Genomic DNA, 26,131 nt, shown 5'->3' with positions numbered 1-26,131 from the left:
TAAGCGTCCGACTTCGGCTCAGGTCATGATCTCACAGTTCGTGGGCTCGACCCCCATGTCAGGCTGTATTCTGAAAGCCCAGAGCCTGAAGCCTGCTTCAAATTGTGTGTCTCCCTCTCTATCTGCCCCTCCCCCACTCTGTCTCTCTCAAAAATAAATATCATTAAAAACAAAAACAAAATAATAAACTCTTTGGGGTGCCTGGGTGGCTCAGTCAGTTAAGCTTCTGACTTTGGCTCAGGTCATGATCTCACAGCTCCTGAGTTCGAGCCCTGTGTCAGACTCTGTGCTGACAGCTCAGAGCCTGGAGCTTGCTTCAGATTCTGTCTCCCTCTCTCTCTGCCCTCTCCACGCTTGTGCATGTGCACACGCTCTTGCTCTCGTGCGCGCGCGCTCTCTCTCTCTCTCTCTCTCTCAAATATAAATAAATGTTTAAAAAAATTATTTTTTTTTTAATTTTTTTAAATGTTTATTTTTGAGACAGAGAGAGACAGAGCATGAACAGGGGAGGGGCAGAGAGAGAGGGAGACACAGAATCTGAAACAGGCTCCAGGCTCTGAGCGGTCAGCACAGACCCCAACACGGGGCTCGAACTCACGGACCGCGAGATCGTGACCTGAGCCGAAGTCGGACGCTTAACCGACCGAGCCACCCAGGCGCCCCCCCCCCCCAAAAATTATTTTTAAATAAACTTTCTCTGGGGCGCCTGGGTGGCTCAATCAGCTGAGCATCCATCTTTGATTTCGGCTCAGGTCATGATCTCGTAGTTCATGGGATCGAGCCAGCTCTGCACTGACAGTAGGAAGCTTGCTTGGGATTCTCTGTTCCCTCTCTCTGCCCCTCCCCTGCTTGCGCTTACTTGCTCGCTCTCAAAAAATAAATATTCAGGGGCGCCTGGGTGGCGCAGTCGGTTGGGCGTCCGACTTCAGCCAGGTCACGATCTCATGGTCCGTGAGTTCGAGCCCCGCGTCAGGCTCTGGGCTGATGGCTCGGAGCCTGGAGCCTGTTTCCGATTCTGTGTCTCCCTCTCTCTCTGCCCCTCCCCCATTCATGCTCTGTCTCTCTCTGTCCCAAAAATAAATAAAAATGTTGAAAAAATAAATAAATAAATATTCAAAAATAAATAAACTTTATTTTTCTTCTGTTTGCAGAGAAAATGCTGACTTTGTCTTCTTTCTCCATCCTTACAGGTTGGTGACATTGTGAAAGTCACAAGAATGAATATAAATGGCCAGTGGGAAGGCGAAGTGAATGGGCGCAAAGGGCTTTTCCCCTTTACGCATGTCAAAATCATTGACCCTCAAAACCCTGATGAAAACGAGTGATTGCTGTTGCCTGTTTCCTGCTGCTTCGTTGTTCTGCCTGTCATAGTCTCTTTGAAGTGGGAAAGCATTCTCTCTCATAGGCAAGTTACACTGCATTGCCGATGTCCAGCTTTCTGCAGAGTGGCGGTCTCTCACACCCATTTGGAATGCACACAGTGGCTGCCTCGGCATTTGTATCATAGTCGTGTTGTCAAGAGTAGCCGATTTTAGAGTTCTTTTGGATCATAAACTGGAAGTACTGGTGGAAGCACACAAGTGGAGAGAAGTTGACGAGGAAAGGGTCTGTCTTCTCATCACTGCCCTGTTTGTACTTGTGACTGATTCTATCATGTTCATCAGATGGAGCTTGAGGCCATGACGAGACATTGCACATTGCTGTTCCACAGAGCAGTGGCTCAGTTGCCATTTTGTTTTTCCTTTGAAGAACAGAGCAAATGAACCTTACAGAAGAGGGAATTCTGTCCTTAACTCCCCAAATCTGGCTCTTCTTTTTTCCTTTTGGTTTGGTTTTGGAAGACTTAATTAGATTTGTGTGTTCTGAACAGGTTTTTAACTAGAGGGTTGGATTTTTGTGGTATTGTAAGGAATGACTCGTGCCTCTGAGCTTCCAAACTGAAGCTGCTGTAACTAAAGGAAAAAACAGCCCTGAAGCAGAGGCCTTTATTGTCTTGGTTGCCACTTGTACCTTGTTTTGCCATATTGCAAACAGCCCACAAAAAATCAGTCATAGCGTGCCAAGCTGTGTGCATGGCCTCTTGGATTACATTGTCCCCAAAAGCATCAGAGTGAGGGGTGATTTGGGGAAACCTTTGCTTACCTTGTTTGCCAGTGACAGGAGCAATGTGGGGGGCGCACTGGCCAATTTTCTGTCTACCGTTTCAGTGAATACACCCCTTTAAGGTATAGGAATTAAGTTTCTTTAAAAAATGAAGTTGTTCATAGAATCATTGAAATAATTAATGAATCTTTAAATTCTACCCACTGAGGCTCACTCCTCGCCACCACAGCCCAAGTTCACAAGGCTGCCAGAGAAAGATGGTGCTGCTAATACTGGTTCCCCAGTCTGTATGTCCCTGATGCCCTCAGACAAAGAAAATGTAAGCTCTGGAAATTGGTTAATGCATTTAATGTCTAAGATTTTAGTCACTAGGGAGAACCATTAACCATTTAGCAATTTGATGTTATTGTTTCCTTGTTAGCTAAAAAAAGGGCTGTTCATACAAGCCCGCTTGATACAAATGTGTGGCTGATCCCTCGACTGGTGCACATAGCAGATTAGGATTCTGGAACCTTCATGCAGTTCAGTCTGCTCTCCCTTCTGGAAACTGGTGAAGACAGGCCTCAGCTCAGAATGAATACAGAAGACCTAGAAATGTAGCAGCCACCTAATGAGTAACTGCATCATTTGCTGAGCATCTGCTGTAGCCATGGCCCTGTGTCCCAAGGGTCTTAGGTTTGGAGGGCTAGAGCGATATATTCTGGTGACAGAACCAGCAAAACAACCATTTTTTCAGTCTGTCTTTAAATCCATATTTCATTAGGCTGGTATCTGCCATATGGAAGAATCTTGAAAGTGTTCTTGTGATAAAGTTAATGATCAGTTGGGAAAAAAACCACTGGCTGCCTGTCTGTGGTCTTCCCAGAAAAAAATGCAATCTGCTCTCCCTAGTCAGGGAGAACTGTGGCCACTTCTTGCTCTGAAGGTGCCTCTCTGTTGTAGTTGCCTCATACTCATTTCGGGCCCAGCCTAGCTCCCACAGTAAGTGGTACATGTGTGGCAGCATTCCTGCTCTCTGCCTGGACGCAGCACTTGCCTTGCAACCAGTGACCCAGTACTAAGGGGGTTGTGAGCATTATATGTGCCTTGTTTAAAGAAGGCACAAACCTTAAGACTTTTTTTAGCCAAATTTAGCTGAGGGGCTTGGCACTTTTTGGTGACAGTAGTTGGTTCAGAGTATAAGAAGTATATGGCCATTTTGGAAAGCAGGGTTTCCTTTCAGCTATGTCTGCTGGCCCATGGCAAGACCCACCTCGTGTAGAGCACTTCAGAATCAGAACACCCCACAAACCTACTTTGGCTTCATAATAAGTCTGCTTGTCACTTCAGCCCACGTACATGTCTCCAGGGCTGCCCAAGAGATTGGGAGCCTGAAATATGGTGAACCTTGAGTTCTGAACTCTCAAGATACGTGCCAAAAGTAGTACCTTTTTGACTTAGGACCTTATTAGTTTTCTCATCAGGCAGGGAAGTTCTCTTCATCACACTAAATATACAGAAGACCGCATCCTTGCCTCAGCTTCATGCCTGGGTTCCCCAGTGATTGGGAAAGACTTCCTGTTTCAGAAAGCAATGCGAATCTTCCAGAGGAGCTGCCTTCCCTCCTTGGTTGGTCTCCTTTTAAGATTGTTCATTATTGCTACTTGGCTCTGCTCTACTGTGTGTCACCTAAGAAGATATTTGGATATTAAATTAACTCGGGAACTGAACAAATTATGAAGGGCATTGACAGTTTGATTCAAAACTTGTTTATCCTGAAAAGGACCTCCCATGCAGGAGTTGTTCTTGTCATTTCTTCATGGTGTGGTACCACCTGATGGCATAGTTAGAGAGGAGCACACGTTGACTAGCTGCCATTTGACAACTTTGGTCACCCAGACAAGACACCTTCTGTGCTCATGTTGGAAAACTGAAAGGGGGGGAAAGACAGCTGCTCCCTCCTTGGAGCTCAAGGATCCCTGGCTCCGTGCTAACTTTCTTTTACAGCTGTTTACAGACAAGACAGGCCGAGACAGACGGCCACTGCTCTTGTAATGTTTGCTCAGAGGAATATGACCATTTTATTTTTGAAAAGGGATGATCTGTTTTTTTTGCCAGGTGTTTATAATTTAATCCTTTAATATTATGTTCATTAACCTGTTAAAATGAGTGACTTTTGATTGTTTTAACACAGTACCTAAGACTAATGCTTTCTGTGGACACCACTGAGCTCTGCCTCAAACTCCACCCTCTGGGACCAGAGACCTAACTCTGGTTAACTGATATCAGTGTGGTAACTGAGCTGGTTGTATATTCTAAAGGAGTAGAAGGACAGTTCCCTGACACAGGGTTGTTGTCTCTGCAGGACGAACAGTGGCCTTGCTTCTAGACGGTCTTCACTGTGTGTTTTAAAATGACAACAACAACAACACAAAACTTTTGACCTGTAACTTAAAGATCATAAACTTCAGGCAATAATATTTTCTGTGTAAGCTTTTAAAATTATTTTTGGGGATCATAGCTTGTTTTATTTTGTGCTATAAAATTAACAGTATTAAATGACTTATATTCTTAGAACATTGAGTGTCTTTTCTTAACAGATTAGTGCCTTTTTATTTTTGTATTCATTTTACGTTACTGATCCCGGCATCAGAACCCTTGTTTCCATGGCCTGTTTGTACATTGTCTCAATAAAACTTGCATCAGCCGGTGGTGGCAGCAGCGGCTTTGGTGTTTCGGTGTCTCCTCAGTGCTGCCTGGAGGCTCTCAGCCCATATCAACCTCCCAGTCAGTTTAGCACCTGATGAATGCCTGTGAAACACAGAAACAACTGGTGCCTCTCCTAGGGTGCGTCTTGCATTGGCCCTTCCCCACACTTGGAGCCCCCTACAAAAGAGAAACAGCTGGTTCCCAATGCGTGAGCACAGTAGGTGCTGTAGGGGGCTGGTGCTCAGTCTTGGCCTTCTGAAGATGAAGCAATAGTTGCCACAGTTTACACCACCAAGGTCCCTTCTAGGCACCTGTATCTGAAGACGTCTGTTAAATATTTGTTCAGCACAAGCTACCCAGGGTTGAATGGTTTCAAGTGGAAGTAAGTCCTAAAAAACAAGCAGCCTCTTCTCTTTCTGTCTATATATAGCCTTCGTGATGAACTCCAGGGACCTTCAGGTAGACAGCTGGAGGTGGGGGTAGGGATGACACTTTCCTGACATCCCCTCAGTCAGAGCCCTGTTCTCACACATAATTTGTGTATGTATTGAGAGGTCCACATTTCTTTGTAGTAAAACCTCCAAAAGTGAGTTTCAGGAAGTGATACCAGTCCATATTTATGCTGCTTAAATGTACTCCCTAGCTTCTACTTTCAGGGTTCTGCAGAATTTGAAAGAAAAGTTTGCCTTGAATGGGAATACAAAACTGTTAAGTCATTCTGGAAGACACAGTGCCCTAGAGACACCTTTGAAGAATACTTGGTTTGAAAAGGTGTATTTTGAGCAGCAATACTGAGCTGGGTACTACCCTCTGTGGCAGGAAAAACCCTTGGAAGTGGGACCAGGTGAGGGTGGCTGTCCCTCCACCTTCCTCTGCTGAGTTAGCCTCAGTGCACACCAGCAGAGAGGCCAGTGCCCAGATCTTGAAACCTCACTCCACAGTAAAAACTGTGACATTGCTGCGCTTTTCACATGGTCTCCTCCTGGGTCCTTGTTCTGGGAGGCTCTTCTCTTGCCTAGGCATGGGCCCTCTTCCCCAGCCCTTTCTCGGGATCTGACCTTGATCTTGCGGTCTCCGTGCACACCTTGGTTCCCCAAGTCTTTGCAACCTAAGCTGGAGGGAATCCCTGCCCCTGCCCTGGAGAGCTCATAGTGCAAACGTGGTGAAGGTGGCTCGAGACAGTGGGAGCTGCTGTGGAGCCCTCGGTGGGTTCAGGATGGCTTCTTGGCTGCTTAGAGGAAGAGAAATCAACGAAATCCGGGTGGAGGGAACAGCTCAGGGCTGGAGAGTGCCTGGCTTTGTCATAGCCCCTGGAGACCTCAGGTGACCTGCCCTTCCTCGATCCCCTTTTTTTTTTTCAAGTTCTCCAGGGGTTTATGCAGCCAAGTTTGAGAACTACTTGTGCCACTGAAGCCCCTCACTCCTGCGCCTCCAGCTCTCCGAAGTCTTGGGCCAAGGGGCTGTGGTCTATGTTCTGCCTGTGCTAGGAGAGCAAGACTGGAGTCCGCCGGGGCGAGGACCCAAGCCCAAGCCCACGGGAAGACTGCCAGTTGCGACTGCCAGTTGCCGTCCCGCCTTTATGCGAAAGACCCTGAGGGTAGAAGACCCGGACGCCTTCGGACAGCAGTGCGCAGGCGCGGCCCACACCTGGTACTCCCAGGAGTCCTGGGCTCGAAGTCCGGCTGCAGCACGTACTCCGGCGCGGCTGCGTCACCTAGACTCCGGTTCTCCGCTTTTCGGACCGGCTCTGGGGACCACCGCCACTGCGTCCTCCAGACCCTGCCCACCCGACCCCGCCACTCCCCACGCCTAGATGCGGCCGTCGGTCCCGGGGGCAGCCGCCGCTGAGTCGGGGGCAGGAGGACAATCACCCGGAGGGATGGAGAGGAGGACCCCGGGAGGGGTGAGGGTAGAGAACACAGTGCACTGGGGCCGCAGGAGGCTCCCTCCCCGCTCTCAGGTCCCAGAAAGGGTTTGCCCTTTTCCGGACGTTGTCCAGAGTGCATGGCTCTCGGGTGAGGTCCCCGGCGGCTGGAGAGATCGCGGGCTGTGGGGTTTGGCTAGCCCGGGCTTCCTGGTGGCAGGGCCGAGGGCCAGGTAGGGTGACAAACAGAAGGCGGGGAGACCGAAGAGGGGACCGGTGGCCGTCAGCGCTACCCTTTTCCGGGGCCAACGAATTTGCCCTCGCAGGGCTCCTGGGCTCGGGGCCCTACGAAACCTGTGTCCTGGCGGCTCCGGAGGGCAGGGCTAGTGTGTCTCAGCTTTGCCTTCTCTGAAATGGAGGCGGGCACAGGTGAAGGAGGGGCTGGGGGCGTGGCTAAGGCGGCGCGCTTTGAGAGCAACCTACACCCTCCCGCCCGAGAGCCCCGCGGAATGTGCTGTGCAGGCTGAATCTGAGGAAGCGGCTGGGTGGGGGCGGGGGCGGGGATGTCCTCTGAGTGGGCGCCAGGAGCTGCCCACCAGCTGAGTCCTGGAAAGAGGGAGTGAGTGAGTTACTGGGAGTCTGCCCCGTAACTGCGTCCAGGACGGGCACCAAGAGGAAGAGAGACCTGGGCAGGGGCTGTGCCAGGCCCAGTGACCAGAGGAAAAGGACCCAAGCCCCAGTGTCAGCCATTCGCGAATAGTGGTTTGAAGCCCACCGAGCTCCCCCAAAACAGCTCTGAGGAGTTTGGGGGATTTGACTTTGGCTTCAGCGTTGGAGGAAAAACATCCATAGGATGCAGCATTCAAAATACGGGTATCTGAAGAAGCACATCCCTTCCACTGTCCATTCCACTACCCAGGATCTCCCTGTTTCTAGTTTATTATGTATTATATATTTGATAATATATTAATATAATTATGTATATTTCCAGAATTTTTCTATAACATACAAGCAAATATACCTCTGTAAATATCCTTTCTAAATGTTTTCTGCACAGAAAGGTAGAATAGATTACTTACTTACTGTTCTGTACCTTGCTTTATTTCCCCAGTCTGTTTTAAAGATTATTGTGAGTCTTTGTTCTTTTTCACCACTGTATAGTACCACATGATATAGATGTACGGTTACTCATTTCAACAATCCACTATTGATGGACATGTATGTCTTTCCAAGGAGGTCAGGTGCATTAAAATGAGCTGCTCCGGGGCGCCTGGGTGGCGCAGTCGGTTAAGCGTCCGACTTCAGCCAGGTCACGATCTCGCGGTCCGTGAGTTCGAGCCCCGTGTCGGGCTCTGGGCTGATGGCTCAGAGCCTGGAGCCTGTTTCCGGTTCTGTGTCTCCCTCTCTCTCTGCCCCTCCCCCGTTCATGCTCTGTCTCTCTCTATCCCAAAAATAAATAAACGTTGAAAAAAAAAATTTTTTTTTTTTTTAAATAAAATGAGCTGCTCCAAGTGGGATTGCTGGATCAAAGGCTCTGGGTATTTGCAGTTTTTAGAGGTGTTGCCAAATTGCCCTCTGTAGGGTAACTTACACTTTCACCAGAGATGTATAAGAAAATATTTACAACATTTTTCCAAACCCATTGTAGACCCGTTTTATGGTTGAACAGTATTCCTCCACGTGGCTGAGGTAGCTTAAACCAGGACATTTGTCACTGAGGGTGTGGAAGTTGTTGCCAATCCTTCTGATGATAGAAAATCTTCAGGTCTAAGTAAGGGCCACAAGGGCATGGCCCACCTTCCAGCCCTCAAGCTGACTGTGGCTCAATCCTCACCCCAGGTGCCTCCTGACCTTCTGGTCCCTCTGCCCCATTCCAATCCAGTGCCAGTCCTACTTGTTGGTATGTTTTTTTACCGAAGACACATGGGATGAAAACCCCTCACCCAGCTGCTCTTGGGCCCTGTAACATACCTCCATGCTATGCTCCTGCCCAGAACTCAGCACCCAAGCCAGGCTGGGCTGGCACATTTTGTATTCCCCAGAATTTGCCATCATACCTCCTTGCCTTTCCCCGGACATTCCTTCTGCCTGGATGCCCATCTCCTCTCTGTTGAACTCCTAAGGGCCTGTCTGTCCTCAGTCCTTGCCACCCCCTAGTAAAACCCTTCTGGCCTTTCTCTCCCTCCAGCAGGACTAGAATTAGGACTGGGTACCCCATAACCTGGAAACAGGACAGTCCTGGCAGCAAGCCAGCAGCTTGGGGAGGGCCATGGTGGGGCTGAAGAGGTCAATAGGAGCTGGAGCTGGCCTCCACAGTCAGAGAACCCAGAACGGTGTTCACACTGTGTAGACCAACCGGGCTGGGGGGAGGATAGGCTTCAGTAGCTACAGCAAGTCAGGGATGAGCCTGGGATATGGGGTTTGTCTCAGGCTCCCCGAACTGGGGATCCCCTAACTTCTGTTTCTATATGAATGAATCACCCTGTAGCTGTGGGCACAGCTGGCCTTAACTCAAGCGTTGGCTGTGCTGTATCAGCCCCCAGTATTTCATGGGAGTCAGTTAGATAAACTTAGGTCTCTGTATCTGGAAATCCACCTAAGTCTGGCAGGGAAGAGGCCTCTACTGTCTCAGCCCATGGCTGCCCTCAGAACCCCAAAGCTCAGGTAGGCTCTGCTGACCCTCAGACCTGCCTCCAGGGGGCGCCAGTGTCAATCCCAATGTTCAACATTGCCTCTATCTCCTGTTCCAAAGGATCTCCCTACACACCTTGGCGTCCAGCCCCTAGTCTGAGGGGAATGGGGAACAGGAGAAACTGACAGGAGCTGGTAGATGGAAGGAGAACAGAGACAGGCTTGGACAGGGATCACCTACACACACACACACACGCTTCTCAAACCTTGGCAACCCCCTCCCTGCCTTTGGGGTGTCTGCTGGGTCTAGGGGTCTCTCAGCCACTTCAGGTCACCTTACTACATCTCAGCCTGGGGTTCCATTTCCCTCTTTGCTAACATCCCATTGGATATTTTCCAAGCCAGATGTTATGGTCTTGCCCTGCCACATTTCTCCTCCAGGCCTCAGCCCCTCACCCACCTGCATAAGTGTGACCCATGCAGGCCCTGGTTCTGCCCCTGGGTGAGACTTAGCCTTCCGAATTCACCCATCTGTAAAATGAGGGAGAGTGTTGCTTGTCCCCCTGGGCAGGGTGGGACATAAATAAAGGACGTTCTCTGAAGGCTGTATCTGCCTGGCATAGGTGACTGTTACTGCTGTTGTTTTTGTCCTTACAGGAAAGCAAAGTCCAAAAAGGGGAGAGGTGGCAAAAAAAAAAAAAAAAAAAAAAAAAAGAGAACCCAACACAAGCCACTAAAGGAGCACTAATAAGACACAGAGTTGATGGGCCCTGATGTGTTTAATGATAGATGTGACATCACTTCCCCAGAAATTGTCATTCATTCATTTCCCACATAGTCACTGAGTTCCAGTTTGCGAGAGGTACAAGCTCTACCTGAACACAATGCGAAGATCAGGACAGTCAGGACAGTGAAACAGGGGTAACCAGGAGCCAGGATATCAGGGCCTGATCAAGTCCCAGTCTGGGGAGGCTGGTCAGGGAGGGCTTCCTGGAAGAGGGGACATACCATCAGGGGGCATTATGATTTATAGGAATCCAGGAAGTTCTCCTGATATAATGACAGATGGGAAAAAGAAAATGTAATAGAATATAATTTAAAATAGACCGTATTAAGTGTAGGGAGAAGGCAGACCAAGGAGACTGAGCCTCCCAAGGGAGTCAGGTTACCTATGGGGTAGTGGGAAGTGATTTGGATTTTCCTTCTTGGGGAGCTTACTCCGGGTGATTCAACTCCCACTCCCCACGTCACTCCGCTGCCCACGATTCGAAGACTTAGGAAAGAAAGAAAAGAAGCAAGAATCAGATCCGGTGCGCTGCCCAGCTATGCGCCCCTCTAAGGTCCAGAGGATCCCTGGGAACCCAAACCCCGCCGGCGGCGTCCATGGCCAGAAGGGCCCCCGAATGCCTCCCCATACCCCGCGACCCTCTGTGAGGACTCTGAAGCCACCGGCCTGACCCCTGACCTGGAACCGACCCCCAACTACCAGCAGGGACCCGGCGGGGCGGTGCTGGGCGCCGCGGGCTTCCCGGCCGCAGTGTCGCCGCAGCGCCGGCCCCGCCCCCGCCCGCTCCTCCCCCCCACCTTCCCCCTCCCCCCCAGGCGGCCGCGGCCCCGAGCGGCTCCAGAACGGAGGCCCGCGCCGAACCCAGGTGAGTGCCCGCCCTGGGGACCCCAGGCCCCAGACCTCTGTCCCCGCTGTCCCGGCTCGGCTGCCGGGTCCCGGCTCCACAGTCCCCGCGACCTGGGCTAGCTCGCGCGCGCTCTCAGATCTTGGACCCCGGGCCGGCGCGTTGGGGGCTGAGGTCGGCAGTCGGGGAGAAGAGACATGCTGGAGGCTGGAGCGCCTCTGTTCCTTCTCTCCTCCCCCGCCAGGCCCTTCCTCGCTTGCCGCGGGGCCCTGCGGTGTACCCGTCCCCCTTCCTGGGCCGTCCGGTTTGGTGAGGGCAGCTGGACCAGCGGGAAGGCTGCAGGAAAGATCTTCCCAGATAGAGGGAACTGCACGTGCAAAGGCAGGGAGAGTGCACGGGAGTTTTGCGCCTGAGCCCGGCAGGGGAGCAGGTGAGGGCAAACTTGAATTCCATCCCAAGGAACGCTGGAAGGCACTGAGGGCCCCAACTGGACAGCAACCTCCCCACTGCTGTTTCTGTCTAGCCTGCACTGGCTTAGGGGAGGGTGGTGTCCCTGTGAACCAGGACACAGGCTCCTGGTGGATAGTTAGCACTTGGGCACTGTTACAACTTTTCAGCATTGGGTAGTTTGTAGGCAAGGGACAGCACTCCACAAAATCTTGGCGGGGGGGGGGGTGGGGGGGGGTGGGGGGGGGGTGCAGGGCCCCCTCCTGCTGCAAGAACCTTTGCCCTTGAGGCAGCAGGGCTCCAAGCCAGCCTGCACAAGGTAGGCCTGCGGAAGGTTCAATCCCCAGCAAGTCTGTTTCCAGGCCCAAGGCTCTGGAGGATCTGAGACACCTGGGCACCTGGGAAGGGAGAAACAGCCTAGACAGGTAACTGGCAGCAAGTGAAAGTTCCACCTTTTCTGACATCTGTGGCCCAGCAGATGAAGCCTAGGCCAGGCAGGAAGGAGGTAGGTATGGCTGAGCCAGAGGAGAAGCCAGGATCTGGGGAGGGGCCCCCTTGTGCCCAGGGAGGGGACAGGTGGGGCAGGTGGTAGCCAAATCTTAACAGACTTGCCTTGGTGATGAGAGGGTTAAAGGGCATCGGTATGCCCAGGTGACCTTTAAGTACCACCACCTCCTGAATTGTAATGGGTGCCTCTAGTGCAGGTTACATCAGATGCCAGGCAGTAGATTGTCCTTCCCAACTTTTCCTCCTGTCTTCTTGCCCCCCTTGCTCTCAGGCACCCACTCAAAGCCCTTGCAGGGATCTGGGCAAGACCAAATAGGTGCCAGCCCCACCTCCAGTTAGACTTCAGGAAGAACTTCCAGGGAAAACAGAAAGGATGACAGTTGGATGGACTGGGGGAAGATCATTTGTAAACAGGGCAGCTTTGTCCCAGGCCTTCCAAAGTCCAGTCTGTAAGCTGAATCTTCCAGAAGGCCCACCCTGTGGCCTTGAGGACTTTGGCTGCAGGGATCTCTTTGCTGACCAGGTGACCTCTCCCCATGGCTTTGTGGCTTGCAGGGTGATATGGGGGCTTCCTGGGTCCCCTCCTATCTTGAAACTAACCAAGGTGGGAGGGAAGTGGGAGGCCACCCGGATGGCCCTGCCTGCTGCCTGACCTTGGCAAGCCCCTGGCCCCTCAGTTTCCTCATCTGCTGTTGGATGTGATCTCAGCACCGTAGGCCTGGAGGACATTTGTGAAGGGGGGAGGTGCACAGGGTGGGAGCTCATGACTGCTGGGCCTGGGCTGTGTGCCTGGCCTCCCTTTCCCCCAACCCCATCAGGCCTGGGCTGGCCGCCCACTTCTATTCACCATGGAGCTGGGTTTCCCTGGGGACAAGTAGCCTGGCCCAGCCCACCCCCACCCCACCCCCTGACGTGCGCCCCCAGTCTCTCCTGGCCTAACTCACACTAGGAGGAGGAGTAGAGGCTGGGCAGCCTCTTGGACCCCTGCCCCACCCCACGCCCTGCCTTCCAGGGCCGGTCCACCTCTGGGCTGGGCCAGGAAGAAGAAGCTGTGGCTGTCCCTGGAGGAGGTGGGTATCCAGGGGCTGCCAGCTGGGTGGGGGCCAGGGCCTGAGAAAACTAAACATTACCCCCACTGCAGGAAAGAGAAACCCCTGGACCAGGAAGGCTCTGATCTGCCCAAGATGCCCTGGGGTTTGACCCCAGGCATTGTGGCCTCCCTAGCTGCTGGATTTTGAGTGGGTTGCAGAAATCAGGATTTACTGGACAAGGCAGCTACGCCAAAAGAATGGCTGAGGTTGGAGCAGAGGGGCTCCCCAGGCAGTAGGCACAGCAAAGATGGGAGGGGAGAGTGAGGCCTCAAAGGGGAGGTGCCACCAAGGTCCCCTACATGGTTCCTAGCTCAAATGTGCTTGTCCTCCAGAAGCCCCTCCCCTAGTCTGTCTCTATCTCTCTGTATCTCTACTCACATTCCCCATCAAAGCCCTGGTCCCTACAGATGCCTCTGTCTCCCCTGCAGGTCCTGGAGGCAGCTCCTGCTGGGATGGCAGCTCCAGCATCTTTAAGGGCCACAGGGGGTCCAGCCCCACCGGGGGCACCCTAGGACTCCCACAGCCATCTGTGCACCTGCCCCCCACTCATCTGTGGGCCACTCACCATGGGTGGGTGCTTCTCCAAGCCCAAGCCAGGTACCTCCTTTCTTCTTGCCTCGTTCTCCCCTCCCTCCTCCTCCCTCCTCCCTTCTCCAGCCACATCCTTCCTCCTCCCCCTCCCCCCTCTGCCTCTGAAGTAGGTCAGGCCAGGCGGCAGCCGGCTCCGAATGTTAATTCCCTGAAGGCTGGAGGGAGTGGGGGCTTGGAGCCATTCTCTTGGATCCCCTCCAATGGGTCCCCCTCTTTATTTGGGGATTTGGGTGTTTGTGGTGGGAATAGCAGCTGAATCTTTCTTGAAAAGTAGAAGTTACCCGTTCCTCCTGCCCTGGGGGAGGGGAGGGGGGCAGTGTCCCCTAGGGTTGGGGAAGAGGGACTCTGAGGACATCCTCAGCCACTATGTGACCCAGGGCATGCAAGTTACCTCTCTGAGCCTCAGTTTCCCTCTCTACAAAATGAGCCTGATCTCTCAAAGTTGCCATGAGGGTGGAGTGTTCACCTCTTCTGATGTCCTGTGTGACCTTGGGCCGAATTTCCCCATTTGTGCATGAAATCCTGCCCTGCCTGGCCCAAGAAGTTCTGGCCAGAGGTGGGGGCCTCACAGATGCTAAGGGAGGCCCAGGTCTGCTCTCCATGGAGACCCCTGTCTGTTGGGCTCTCTCTCCAGCCCCTATTTTCCCTCTTCTCTCTTCACAACACTCAGGAAGGCAAAAGAATGGAGGCATGTTACTGGCTTCTCTAGTGTCTAGTCAGTGCCCCCGCCCACCTGCCACCCAGGCCACCCTGCCCCAACCAGCTCGCCCCAGCTCCCCTTACCTGATACCCATCAGCTCCATTACCTTGGAACACATGAGCCTATTCTCCCTTTCCTGGGTCTGAGGGAGAACTTGGGGCAAGAGGAGACCTTTGATGCCCTGCCAGGCAGAGGAACACCCCATTCATCTGCCTCAGGAGCCAGCTCTCCCTCCCCCCATGCCTATGCTGTGGGTACCCAGCCCTGGGCCTGATCCTACCACCCTTCCTGCTTCCATGTATGACTTGAGCAAATGATGTCCACTGTCTTGACCTCAGCCTTCCTCCATCCGAAGTGGGTAGAAAAATGCTAGCTGGTCCCAAATCCGGCTCCTATAGGACTACTGGGCTGGCAGGAAGCCAAAAGCAGAGGGTGCCATCTGCAGTTTCTTGTAAAGGGCCTCAACAGGCTGGCCTACCTGAGGCCCCTGGCCCCAAGCTCCCAGTTCAGGAGCTGGCCATTCTCACCACCCTAGAGGCAGTGGTAAGAACTTGCATTCTTGAGCCTAAATTCAGCCCTGCCCCTTCCTGGCTGTGTGGCCTTGGGGAGGTGACTTCACCTCTCTGTGCTGCTGTGTTCTCATGTGTAAGTGGGGCTAACCGTTTTGCCCCCCACCTCCACCCCCTCATGCAGACTATTGCGCTTAGCACAGGGCCTGGCACACAGGAGGCTGTGCAGAATGTTACTATCCCCTCTTTTAGGAGCTAGGTTCCCTGCTTCCAGGACTCCCCTGTGGAGCTATGGCAGAAGGGCACGATTTTAGACCCCAGGCACTCAACACTGGGCAGGTCAGGGGTGAGGCTCAGGGAATTTCAGGGTGTGGGAGTGAGAGCATTTGGGCCATAGAAGTTCAGCTGGGGTCAGCAGGGGCTATAGGGAGACCACAGCAAGCCCAAGGTCTTTGTGCAAATTCTTCACCTTCTATCTTGCTTGACTCTGACTTGGAGAACATCAGCACACATTTCCTGAGCTCACTCTGTATTCCTTGTGTTCCATTGGCTCTGTGTTCCTGATAGGAAGTATTCCAGGCCAGACCCACACTAAGCTCAGAACTAGGAGGAAGTGCAGCTCTCTTGGCATCTGGTCACTTGCCTTTTAATAGGACACAAGTGCTACCTAACAGCTTTCCCTTTTTGCCATGGCTGTCAGGAAGCTCAGAGCTCACCAATAAAATGCTACTACCCAGCTTTATCTGTTGAGCTTCTGCTCTGGGTTACATATATTAAATCCTTCAGCATTGACTATCACCAAAGAGGTAGGCACTGTTCTCTGTTTTATAATGAAGGCATCTGCAGTCCAAAGGGGCTAAGGCAGGAGCCCATGGTCACATGGGCACCTGGGAATCATTTGCTAGGGTTGATCTGGCTCTATGGGTGAGCAGAGACACCCTCTCCATCCACCTTTACACTACTGTTCCTGACTTAATGGCTTCCCATTAGACTGCGTCAGCGAGCTCCTTGGAGCCTTCTGGAAGGAGGTGGAGGATGAAAACAGCCTGGCTTGGTTGTTATCTGGGCCCCTGCCAGGCAGTTCCTGTGAGCTCCCTCTCTACAGTTCACATAGCTGGTGTCAGCTGAGTCCAGGAGTATTTTCCTTTTTGATTCTTCTCAAAACATTCTAACATTATTACATAAAGTATGGAAATGGAGGCACAGAAACTACCCCACCCTAAACCCGCCCCCCTCCCCCTTCTCCCACCTGATACAACAGCTTCAGCTTGGTGGTGTGCTCCCTTCCTGCCCAGCTGGAATCATGGAGGGACCTCAACCACCCCCCTTCCCCTTCCCTCCCCTCCCACGCCTGAGCCAGGCTAGGGGCTGGGACTTGAGGATAAGGAGGGGGAGGGGTTCTACCTTCCCAGGCTTCAAGCCAGTGGGGGATTAGCTCTGCAAGAGAGGAGGGACACGCAGGGAGTGGGCAGCCAGAGGAGGCATCACCTGAGCTGTTCAAGTGGATGGGCAGCAGTGAGCCAGGGCAGGGAAGAATGGCAACCCAGACCAAGGAACTGCCTAGGCAAAGGCCCAGAGGTGTGACTCTGTTTATTTCTGGAGTGTCAGGTCTGGGGTGGAGGGGAGAAGAGGTGAAAAGGGGAGAGGGCTGGAGGCTCTGGTGCCTTGGGACTTGGGACTCCTTGGACTCCTGCTTCCTCATTGGGCCCATGCTGTGCCAGGGGCTTAGCTTCCATCACTCAGCCCAGGAGGCCAGATTATTGCTGCTAAAAATTCTGTTTATTGTTTCCTTCTAATTAGAAAAATACCCCAGGCACATTGTAGGGAATTTAGAAAATGCAGAGAAATATACAGAACAAAATGACAGTCTCCGGCTAACTGACTGCTTAGAGTAGTCGCCACGGGCACTCTGGGGAAGCATCTGCCCCACAGAAGCTTCAAGGTGGGCCCTACGCCCCTCTGTACAGTCCCTGTGCACCCACCCCTTTGGGTACAGTTCACCCCCAAGGCCCCACACCCTTGCACATGAAGGTGTTGAAAAACCAGTGCTTGGCAAATGATGGATTCTTAAACTGGTGAGCATAGCTATTTTAAGAAGTTGAAAATACAGTGTGTACACTTTTTTTTTTAATTAAAAAAAAAATCTCAAACCTATGGGAACATTGCAAACAGAACAACAAAGCCTTGGTTTCCCATTACCCAGATTCACTGGCTGGAAAATGAGCCATACCCAGGTTTGAACGCCCTGTTCTCCCTGGAGTCAGACCCTAAACATGCCCCTGATCCTTTAGGGATGTCCTTCTCCATCAGGGACCGTGCAGTTGGAATCAGAGCAGGATTCAGGCCCCCCCACATAAATTCTTAGAGAAAAGGCAATTTCAGGGTCAAAGGAGCTCCATTTGTGGGCCCCTCACTAATTTGTTACTGAAAAAGAAAACATGCAGGAATGAAATCAAGCCAACCCAGCTCACCTCCTGCTGCCTCTGTTCTGCTTCGAGCCTGTTTTTTTTTTTTTTTTTTAATGAAAAAAAAAAATTTAAGTTTATTTATTTAGAGAGAGAGCACGCGTGCAGGCGTGCACACACGATTGTGCTTGCTCCTGAGCGAGGGAGGGTCAGAGAGAGGGAGGGAGAACGAGAGGGAGGGAGAGAGAGAGAATCCCAAGCAAGCTCAGCACTTATGAACTGTGAGCGTGGGCTCGAACTCATGAACTGTGAGATCATGACCTGAGCCGAGATTAAGAGTCGGGTAATTAACCAACTAAGCCAACCAGGTGCCCCTGCTTCTTGCCTGTTTTAAGGCTCTTTGCTGATGTTGCAGATGGCTTTCTGGAGAGGTGGAGGCACAGGAGAGAACTCAAACTCAAAGGGACCAGCCTGCCCAGAGCCTGTGGCGTGGGCAAGGAGGTGGGCAGGGCTGGAAACTCACAGTGCTGCCCTGTCTACCCTACAGTGGAGCTCAAGATCGAGGTGGTGCTGCCTGAGAAGGAGCGGGGCAAGGAGGAGCTGTCAGCCAGCGGGAAGGGCAGCCCTCGGGCCTACCAGGGCAATGGCACAGCCCGCCACTTCCACACTGAGGAACGCCTGCCTGCCCCTCACCCGTACCCTGGTGCTCAGGACTGTGTGGAGGCCGCCATCTGCCATGTCAAGGACCTTGAGAATGGCCAGTGGGTGCTGGGTCTAGTGGGGCAGGGAGCAGTCAGAGGGCCCAAGATGGGAAGGCATGGTGCAGGCCATGGATGGGGTGGGCTGGGAGGCCTGGAGGGAGCCCTTGACGAGCACCTGCGCCAGCCACCACCAGTGTGGCCTCTCCTGGTCTGGGCCTGCTCCCCAGAAAGCTAGACTCTGGGAAGAGGTGCCCACCAGAGGTGGTGCCTGGTGTCTGGCCTGATGTCTGAGTGCAGCCCCTCCCCAGGATGCGGGAAGTAGAGCTGGGCTGGGGGAAAGTGTTGCTGGTGAAGGACAACGGGGAGTTCCACGCTCTGGGCCACAAGTGTCCACACTATGGTGCACCCCTGGTGAAAGGTGAGCTGTCCCAGTACACACAGGAGGTGGGGTGGGACCTCCCTGAAGGGTGCTTGGCCACTGCACCATCACAGGCTGGCTTGGCTCTTCCCTGGACCTCCAGGGTCTCATCTATTAGTGGGGGTCTCCTGAGCTGTGGGGAGGGGCGAGCAGCTGCTGGAACGCAGGGGAGGGGAGCTGTTGCCTGTGGCCCCAGCCCAGCACTGCTTCCCTTAGGTGTGCTGTCCCGTGGCCGGGTGCGCTGCCCCTGGCATGGTGCCTGCTTCAACATCGGCACCGGTGACCTAGAGGATTTCCCTGGCCTGGACAGTCTGCACAAATTCCAGGTGGGGCCAGGGGGGCAGTAGGGTGGGAGCCTGGGGGTGCAGGGCAGGGGATGGAGCCCCCCAAAACCTGGTCCTGAGCAACACAGCCCTTGCAGGTGAAGATTGAGAAGGAGAAGGTGTACGTCCGAGCCAGTAAGCAGGTGAGGGCGTGGCTTGGGCTCAGGCAAAAAGGAGAAGTGAGGAGGGCATCTTGGCCCAGGGATCAGCATGTGCAAAGGCCCTGTGGCTGGGGACAGAGTGAAAACTGTGCAGTGGGGATGAGGCTGGACTGCAGCAGCAGGACCTGGCCTGCTGGGATGATGGCATAGGGAGGATGCCATTCCATGACTCTAGCTCCCAGCTGCCTCTTGCTCTCCGGACATCCCCAGGCCTTGCAGCTACAGCGAAGAACCAAAGTGATGGCCAAGTGTATCTCTCCAAGTGCTGGCCACAGCAGCAGCACCAACGTGCTGATTGTAGGCGCAGGTTGGTGGTGAGGTTATGAGGGGTAGGGCAGGGTGGGGGAGAGGTGGTCCCTTAACCCACAGCACCATCCCCTCAGGTGCAGCTGGCTTGGTATGTGCAGAGACACTGCGGCAGGAGGGGTTCTCAGACAGGATCGTCTTGTGCACACTGGACCGGCACCTCCCCTATGACCGGCCTAAGCTCAGCAAGGTGGGAGGAGGGGCAAATGGGAGCCCAGGCAGGCCCCAGACCCCTAGCTCTCTGGGCACAGTCAGGCCCTCTCAGCGCCTTGCTTGTCACCCCTTGGGGGTCTGACCAGCTGCCTCTCTGCTCAGGCCAGGCCTGTCTGTGGTACCCTATAAAGATGTGGGTTTGGTGAATTCCATTCTGCAGCCCCTTTGTGACCTGGGCCCAGCCCTACCCTCCCTAGGCATCGGGTCCTCCATTGCAAAATGGAACACTGGCCACCTGGCCTTATCTCAAGATAGCTATCTCCTGCAGTCCCTGGATGCACAGCCTGAGCAGCTGGCCCTGAGGCCCAAGGAGTTCTTTCGAGCCTATGGCATCGAGGTGCTCACCGAGGCCCAGGTATGGGGCCAAGACTAAGAAACAAGTCTGGGGAAGACTTAGTGAGAACCACAAATGATGTGAGGACATGCAGGCCCCTGGAGGTGTGTGTGGTGGGGGGAGGTGTTCTGCCCTCTTGGCCCTGATGTCTAGGCCCTCTCAGGGGTGCTCCAGGCCTGGAAGGCAGCACTGGATATTCTTCCAGTCAGGATTGTGGGCACATGCAGAAATCTGTTCAGAGCTGGAGCCGGAGAGCATAAGGATGGCTTTGAGGGGAAGGTGATGTCAGAACCTTAAACAGTAAGGAGAAGCCAGGTGAGGGAAAGAGGACCATCCAGGTGGCAGGAACAGTGCCTGTGGAACCTCCTGTTCAGAGGGTCTGGCAGGAGCTTGGAGGGGCAGCCAGGCCCAAGTCCATGGCCAGGCCCACACTCTGCCCGGCGGGGGTTGCAGGTGGTTACGGTGGATGTGAGAAACAAGAAGGTTGTGTTCAAGGATGGCTTCAAGCTGGAGTACAGCAAGCTGCTTCTCGCACCAGGGAGCAGGTAGGAGGGTGTCTCCCCCTTGTACCCTGTTGGCACTTGGCAGGGCACCAGCCAGCATGCGAGGGATTGGGTGCCGGGAGCCCCTCACTGATGCTGGCCACATCTCAGCCCTAAGATGCTGAGCTGCAAAGGCAAAGAGGTGGAGAACGTGTTCACCATCCGGACACCTGAAGATGCCAATCGTGTGGTGAGGCTAGCCCGGGGCCGCAACGCAGTGGTCGTGGGAGCTGGCTTCCTGGGTGAGCAGCCAGGGCTGGTGGGGGCAGTGGTCAGGCTGTCATGGCTGGTCCCAGGGTGCAGGGTGCTAGACTACCATGCACCACCCCTTAGGGATGGAGGTGGCTGCTTATCTGACTGAAAAGGCCCACTCAGTGTCCGTGGTGGAGCTGGAGGAGACGCCCTTCAGGAGATTTTTGGGGGAACGTGTCGGTCGTGCCCTCATGAAAGTAAGCCCACTCTGACTCTCGGCACCTGGGCTGTCAGAACTCCAGGCACCCAGCCCAGCCCAGCCCCTGGCTATGCTCTCATCCATGGCCTTCTTGCCCACCTTCCCTGACAGATGTTTGAGAACAACCGGGTCAAGTTCTACATGCAGACAGAGGTGTCTGAGCTGCGGGCCCAGGAGGGAAAGGTGGGCCCTTCTTCCTGCCCCTTCTCCCGTGTTCCCAGGAGCTGGGCCTACCTGCTAACCCACCCCCTCCCCACAGCTGAAGGAAGTCGTGCTGAAGAGCAGCAAGGTTGTGCGGGCTGACGTCTGTGTTGTGGGCATTGGTGAGTGAGTGGGCAGGCAGGTGCAAGTGAGCACCTGCACATGCTCCAGAATGACCTTGGGCCAGTCTCTTCCCCTCCCTGGGCCTGGGTTTTCACATCTGTAAAATGGGTACCCCAACCATACCCACTTCACCAGGCTATCAGGGAATGGGTGTTCCACATTTAGCCAGGGCTTGGCATGGAGGATGCTCCCAGTGACTGCTGCCCACAAATACTCGACTCCACAGCCTGCCCCATGTGGGCTGCAGAACACAAACAAGCCTCAAACTGCTCCAGTTGAGGTGCCAGTTTGGGAAAGGACAGAGCTGGGAGGTGGCAGCCTAGGGGCTGGGAAGGTATGGCATGCTGACCCTACCAGGGGCTTCATGGAATTTCTCAGAGGAGGTGATACATGAGGCCTCATGGGAGGCACAGGGTCTGTGAGGGTCCAGGCAGAGGGGACAGGATGCATGAAGGCTGCAGGATGGGCAGCCCATTGGATGAATGGTCTGGGGCTGAATTGTGGTGAGTGAAGGGTATGGGTCATGGAGGACAATGAGGTGGGAGAAGGGAGGGACCAGGGAATGGACATGGTGGCCCCTGTCTTGTCAGGTGCGGTGCCTGCCACGGGCTTCCTGAGGCAGAGCAGCATCAATCTGGATTCCCGAGGCTTCATCCCTGTCAACAAGGTGGGGCTGGGGGATGGTGGTGGCGGGGGCAGGCAGGGTGCTGGGCCGGGGGTAGTGGCATGTCCAAGTCAAGGCCGCTGTGCCACCCACAGAGCCCTGGGCCCTCTCCCCACAGATGATGCAGACGAACGTTCCGGGCGTGTTTGCAGCTGGCGATGCTGTCACTTTCCCCCTCGCCTGGAGAAACAATCGGAAAGTGAACATCCCACATTGGCAGATGGCTCATGCCCAGGGTATGGCCAGCCCTGTGGCAGGATGGGGGATGGGAGGATGTCCCAGGGTCTCAGCTTCCCCCAGGCCCACTCCTCAGTTGCTGGCCTTGGGTCCCAGTCTCTGGGTTAGACATTCAAGGTTTTGTGGTGGCCTGTCTGGGAGCCTCCTCCAGGTGATCAAGCCAGATGACAGGGAGCCTGGGTGGCTCAGTCAGTTAAGCATCTGACTCTTGATTTCAGCTCAGTTCTTGATCTCAGGGTGTTGATCTCAGGGTTGTGAGTTCAAGCACCATGTTAAGCTCCTCACTGGGCATGAAACTGACTTAAAAAAAAAAAAAAAAAAAGCTACCTGACAGAGCAAGCCCTGTGGCCCATCCACAGATGCCCCTCCAGTGCCCTCAGGACACCCCACCCAACTAGCCACAGTGTCCCACCCCATCCTTCCACCAGCCCCTCCTTTCCTTTCATCCTCACCAACCTGTGCAGTCACCCAGGGAGAGAGAAAGGGATTTAGTAAGACACGGGCCACCTTCCCACTCAGTGCTTCTGTCTCCCTTGGGCCACTCAACTGGCTCTGTGAACACAGTTGTTTCATGCAGGCCCCTGGGAGGCAGCCATTTGGGCCTGGAAATTTGGGCTCAGTGGAGAACTGTCGTGCTCTATGAGGAATAGCTCCCCCACCACACACACACACACACACACTTGGTGGTCACCATGCCCCTGAAGCCTCATTTACTGTGAACACCTGGTCTGAGTCCCTAAGATGTAGGTACAAGCAAGTTAGCTGCCTCGTGGGGAGGACCACCAGACTCCCTGCACTCACCTCTCCTCTCTCACTTCACATTATCTGAGCATCTGCTGCCTGAAATCCCACTCCTGGTACCAATATCTGCTCAGGTTCAAGGTCTAAAGTTGGTGCTGGGTTTTTTTTTGTTTTTTTTTTTAATTTTTTTTTTCAACATTTTTTATTTATTTTTGGGACAGAGAGAGACAGAGCATGAACGGGGGAGGGGCAGAGAGAGAGGGAGACACAGAATCGGAAACAGGCTCCAGGCTCGGAGCCATCAGCCCAGAGCCTGACGCGGGGCTCAAACTCACGGACCGTGAGATCGTGACCTGGCTGAAGTCGGACGCTTAACCGACTGCGCCACCCAGGCGCCCCAAGTTGGTGCTGGTTTTGAGGAACCAAAGACCACTCATCAGCCAAGTACAATTAAGGTTTAACTGGGAGGGTCTAGGAGGCTCTCATAGCCCTCCAACTACAGGGTCCAGTGGGGCCTGGGAATATGAACTGGGAAGCCACCCACGCTATTCTCTGGGGCCCTGGGTGTGGCTGTTATCCCTACTTCCCTGGGCACTTGTGTCCCATTCTTCAGACCTGATGTGTCCGATTATTGTCTGGGTGCACACCTGAAATGGAGGCAGCCCAACAACGCCAGGAAACAGACCTTCTAGATGTGGGGCACTTCATTCAAATTCTCTCGAGAAGCAATCTAAGTGACTGGCTTTGAGCCAGGTGTCTCCTCTGCAATTGAGTGTGGGCAATGGGCTGAGCCATGATGCACCTGTTCACCTCTGGGAAAGCAAGGAGGAGTAGCTCCACATGTCAGAGGTCCCCAGAGAGCCCCGGCAGGCAGTGTAGGGGTGGCCGGGGCTAGGGTCGGGGATCTCATGACCCTGAGTCTTACAGGGCGCGTGGCGGCCCAGAATATGCTGGCGCAGGAGGCGGAGATCAGCACCGTGCCCTACCTGTGGACAGCCATGTTTGGCAAGAGCCTGCGCTACGCTGGTAACAGATGGCCCGGGCAGGGGCGGGGCCAAGTGCGTTTAGGGGTGTGGCTAAGGTGTGTGCGGAGCGCAGAGGTGGAGCTTGGAAGTTAGGGCGGGGCTATGAGCATCCTAGGGGCGGGGCCGCGTCAGCTGTAGGAAGAGTGAAAACTGATTAGGGGTGGACTAAAAGGACCACCTAAAAGGACAAAGGGAGCAAGGCCTGGTGGGGTATTCAGGGGGGATTTAAGAGGCCACAGGACGCTGACCCGGGGGAGCCCCATCCCCTCCTGTACGGCCCACAGGGTACGGAGAAGGCTTCGACGACGTCATCATCCAGGGGGATCTGGAAGAGCTCAAGTTCGTGGCTTTTTACACCAAGTGAGAGCAACTGGGTGGAACGTGGCAGCCGCCGAAGCAGCGGGAGCTCGGTCGGGAAAGGGAACTCATCCCAGAGGAGCTCTGCTCCAGAGGAGGGGACTTACCTGAAAGATGGACCAAGTGGCCAAGGGAGGCAGCTAGGCAGGAGACCCACCAAGGGAATGTGAGGAGGTGGGGCAGTAATAACTCCAGCAGCCACGCACTGAGACAGGACATTTTATCTTCAGGACAGCAATTTGAGGTGGGTGTTGACTCCTGCTTTGACGCTGAGGAAAATCACACAGGTAGAGAGAGAGAGTGGTGATCCCAGGACTGGAGCTCAGCTCTGAACTCCACTGAGGAGAAAGACTGGAACCTCAGTGGGCCTCTGGCAGGATCCTAAAGCCCATGCTGGGCCAAGCAAAGCAGGGAGGGCTGGGTGCTCAGAATATTTCTGTTGTCCTGGGTAAGATCACTCCCTGGGCCCCAGTTGAAGAGGAGTACATCAGGGTCTCTAAGAAGAGAGGCCACTGCTGGGCAGTCCTCAGGCTCAGTTACTCTGTCCCTGCAGAGGCGATGAGGTGATTGCTGTGGCCAGCATGAATTACGATCCAATCGTGTCCAAGGTGGCTGAGGTGCTAGCCTCAGGCCGTGCCATCCGGAAGCGGGAGGTGGAGTGAGTGTGGGCTTCAGAGATATGGGGGGGGGGGGGAGGAGGTCCCCTAAGGGACTGGTCCTTGGTAGCCAGCCACCCCCATAGCCCTACAGAGCCTTCCCTCTATTCTTGGTCCACATCAGTCTATGGAGCATCAGGACTATGGGGTGGTTGGGACAAGGGTTGTGCTTTGTGAATGGGCTGGTTATTTGTGTTCTTGGGGGACAGAAGGGGAAAAAGCTGTTGTCCCAGGGCAGGCCCAGTGCTGTGGGGAGGGGTCAAAGCCCTTGGTCAAAGCCATTGCTTAGGCAGTTACCTGGCATGGGACACCCAACAGGACATGGTTGTACTGAGACTGGCAGAAGCTAGGGGGGTAAAGGCAGCTAGTGATGCCTCTGGGGACACCCTACATAGAGTTGTTGGGTGGTTTTTTTGGTGTCTGGGAGACACTGGATGTCAGCTATTCCCCTCACCCCAGGCTGGTGCCAATGGGAGTCACCCTGTAGGCTTAAACTGCCTGCAGAGAGGCCCCCTCCCCCTGCCCAGGGACTGGGGAAATCCTGGAGGCCACGGGACAGGGGTAGGCCTCAGGCTGGAAACAATGGAGAACCAAGAGGGAACATGATGAATGACATGCTCTCTTCCTGGCCTTCTCTCTATCTCTCTCTCTCTTGCCTTCGAAAAGGCTGTTTGTGCTGCACAGCAAGTACGTGGTTCTCTGTCCTTCCTGTTGACCATTCTGAGCCTTTCCCACCTAAGCCCAGAGCCTGTACCCCATGGTCTTTCCCTCTATGCCTAAGTACCCATTCCTGCTGGGCACCAGGGCCTGGCACAGAGCAGGCCCCCTGCTGTCCTCAGTGATCAGCTGTTCATGGTGCCAAGTGGGGAACCCTCTGTCTTCTACCCTGACTCCTCCTCCCCTCATTCCTGCAGGACCGGCGACATGTCCTGGCTCACAGGGAAAGGATCCTGAGCTCGCATGCAGCAGACTTGGGCAGGCACGCTGGGGCACCAGGGACAGAGGCCAAGCCTTGGGGGCAGGTGCCAACCTCCAATTTCCCAGGATCCCCCAGGGCAGAACCTGAGCCTTCCCAGTGCTTGCCTTCGGTTTCCTGGCTCACCTCCAGAGAGGCTTCTGCTGCCTCCAGGAGATGCTTACCCCCCAAGGCCTCAGCTGCCACTGATGGCTGACAATGGAGGCAGGACAGGCTTGTCCTCTTCTCCCTTTCTTGAGACTGGTTCCCTACAGGACCCTGCAACATATTAGATATTATCTTAAAATTAAAACGCACACGTTTGCATATCTGTGTGACTTCCATTGTAATCGGACAGATACTCATGGAGAAAGCACAACCACACCAAGGAAGTTTGGCCTATGAGCACTCAGAGGAGGTAGCAACTGATGCTACCCCTAAGGTTAGGAAAAGCTTCTCTAACCAGTGTGTTGGATCTGGATTTTCAAAGAATGGCACTCCAGGTAGAAGGGACAGCACATGCCAAAGGTTTGAGATGGGAAGTGCTTCTTCAGGG

General features: G+C 54.1%; 2 protein-coding genes and 1 long non-coding RNA gene across 12 annotated transcripts in view; 2 read left to right on the top strand and 1 right to left on the bottom strand.

Moving 5' to 3' along the window:
- CRKL (CRK like proto-oncogene, adaptor protein) overlaps positions 1–4,808 on the top strand; it is a 37,284-nt gene extending 32,476 nt beyond the window's left edge. The window contains exon 3 of the mRNA XM_025933459.2: positions 1,191–4,808. Coding sequence (XP_025789244.1) covers positions 1,191–1,325 — 135 coding nt within the window. The 3' untranslated portion in view covers positions 1,326–4,808. The remainder of the gene's footprint in view (positions 1–1,190) is intronic.
- A 5,238-nt stretch (positions 4,809–10,046) lies between these two features.
- LOC147575457 (uncharacterized) lies at positions 10,047–11,206 on the bottom strand. The gene is made up of 3 exons (XR_015242410.1): positions 10,974–11,206; positions 10,456–10,559; positions 10,047–10,276 (listed from the first exon to the last, which is right to left on the bottom strand). It is a non-coding gene; the product is annotated as an uncharacterized LOC147575457 (long non-coding RNA).
- Positions 10,871–25,902, top strand: AIFM3 (AIF family member 3). Of its 10 annotated transcripts, none has more exons than XM_086682330.1 (22): positions 11,209–11,347; positions 12,143–12,941; positions 13,391–13,559; positions 17,715–17,928; positions 18,177–18,286; positions 18,503–18,612; positions 18,708–18,752; positions 18,981–19,077; positions 19,154–19,266; positions 19,558–19,644; positions 20,077–20,168; positions 20,277–20,407; positions 20,499–20,614; positions 20,728–20,799; positions 20,876–20,939; positions 21,531–21,607; positions 21,723–21,840; positions 23,510–23,608; positions 23,892–23,967; positions 24,518–24,622; positions 25,287–25,307; positions 25,535–25,902. In XM_086682330.1, the coding sequence occupies exons 3-22, from the start codon at positions 13,529–13,531 to the stop codon at positions 25,572–25,574; spliced, it is 1,818 nt and encodes a 605-aa protein (XP_086538456.1). In that variant the 5' UTR covers positions 11,209–11,347; positions 12,143–12,941; positions 13,391–13,528; the 3' UTR covers positions 25,575–25,902. The 10 variants fall into 10 exon arrangements, 9 of the variants coding, with proteins under 9 accessions (XP_086538453.1, XP_086538456.1, XP_086538452.1 ...); XM_086682326.1 differs by having other exon boundaries at positions 18,699–18,752; XM_086682327.1 differs by lacking the exons at positions 11,209–11,347; positions 12,143–12,941 and adding an exon at positions 10,871–10,938 and having other exon boundaries at positions 18,699–18,752.
- Positions 25,903–26,131: the final 229 nt, after the last annotated feature.

This window comes from Puma concolor, chromosome D3 (assembly GCF_028749965.1).
Source record: "Puma concolor isolate L17-30 chromosome D3, mPumCon1.1.hap2, whole genome shotgun sequence".
In the NCBI taxonomy this organism is placed as follows: Eukaryota; Metazoa; Chordata; class Mammalia; order Carnivora; family Felidae; genus Puma; species Puma concolor.
This window is presented reverse-complemented; position numbering and strand designations above follow the sequence as displayed.

Bases quoted from the DNA above. Each gene is read 5' to 3' on its own strand.
- AIFM3 (XM_086682327.1), top strand. From the start codon at position 13,529: ATGGGTGGGTGCTTCTCCAAGCCCAAGCCAG. The intron at 21,608-21,722 runs GTGGGGCTGGGG...CTCTCCCCACAG, and splicing joins GCTTCATCCCTGTCAACAAG to ATGATGCAGACGAACGTTCC. The intron at 21,841-23,509 runs GTATGGCCAGCC...TGAGTCTTACAG, and splicing joins GCAGATGGCTCATGCCCAGG to GGCGCGTGGCGGCCCAGAAT.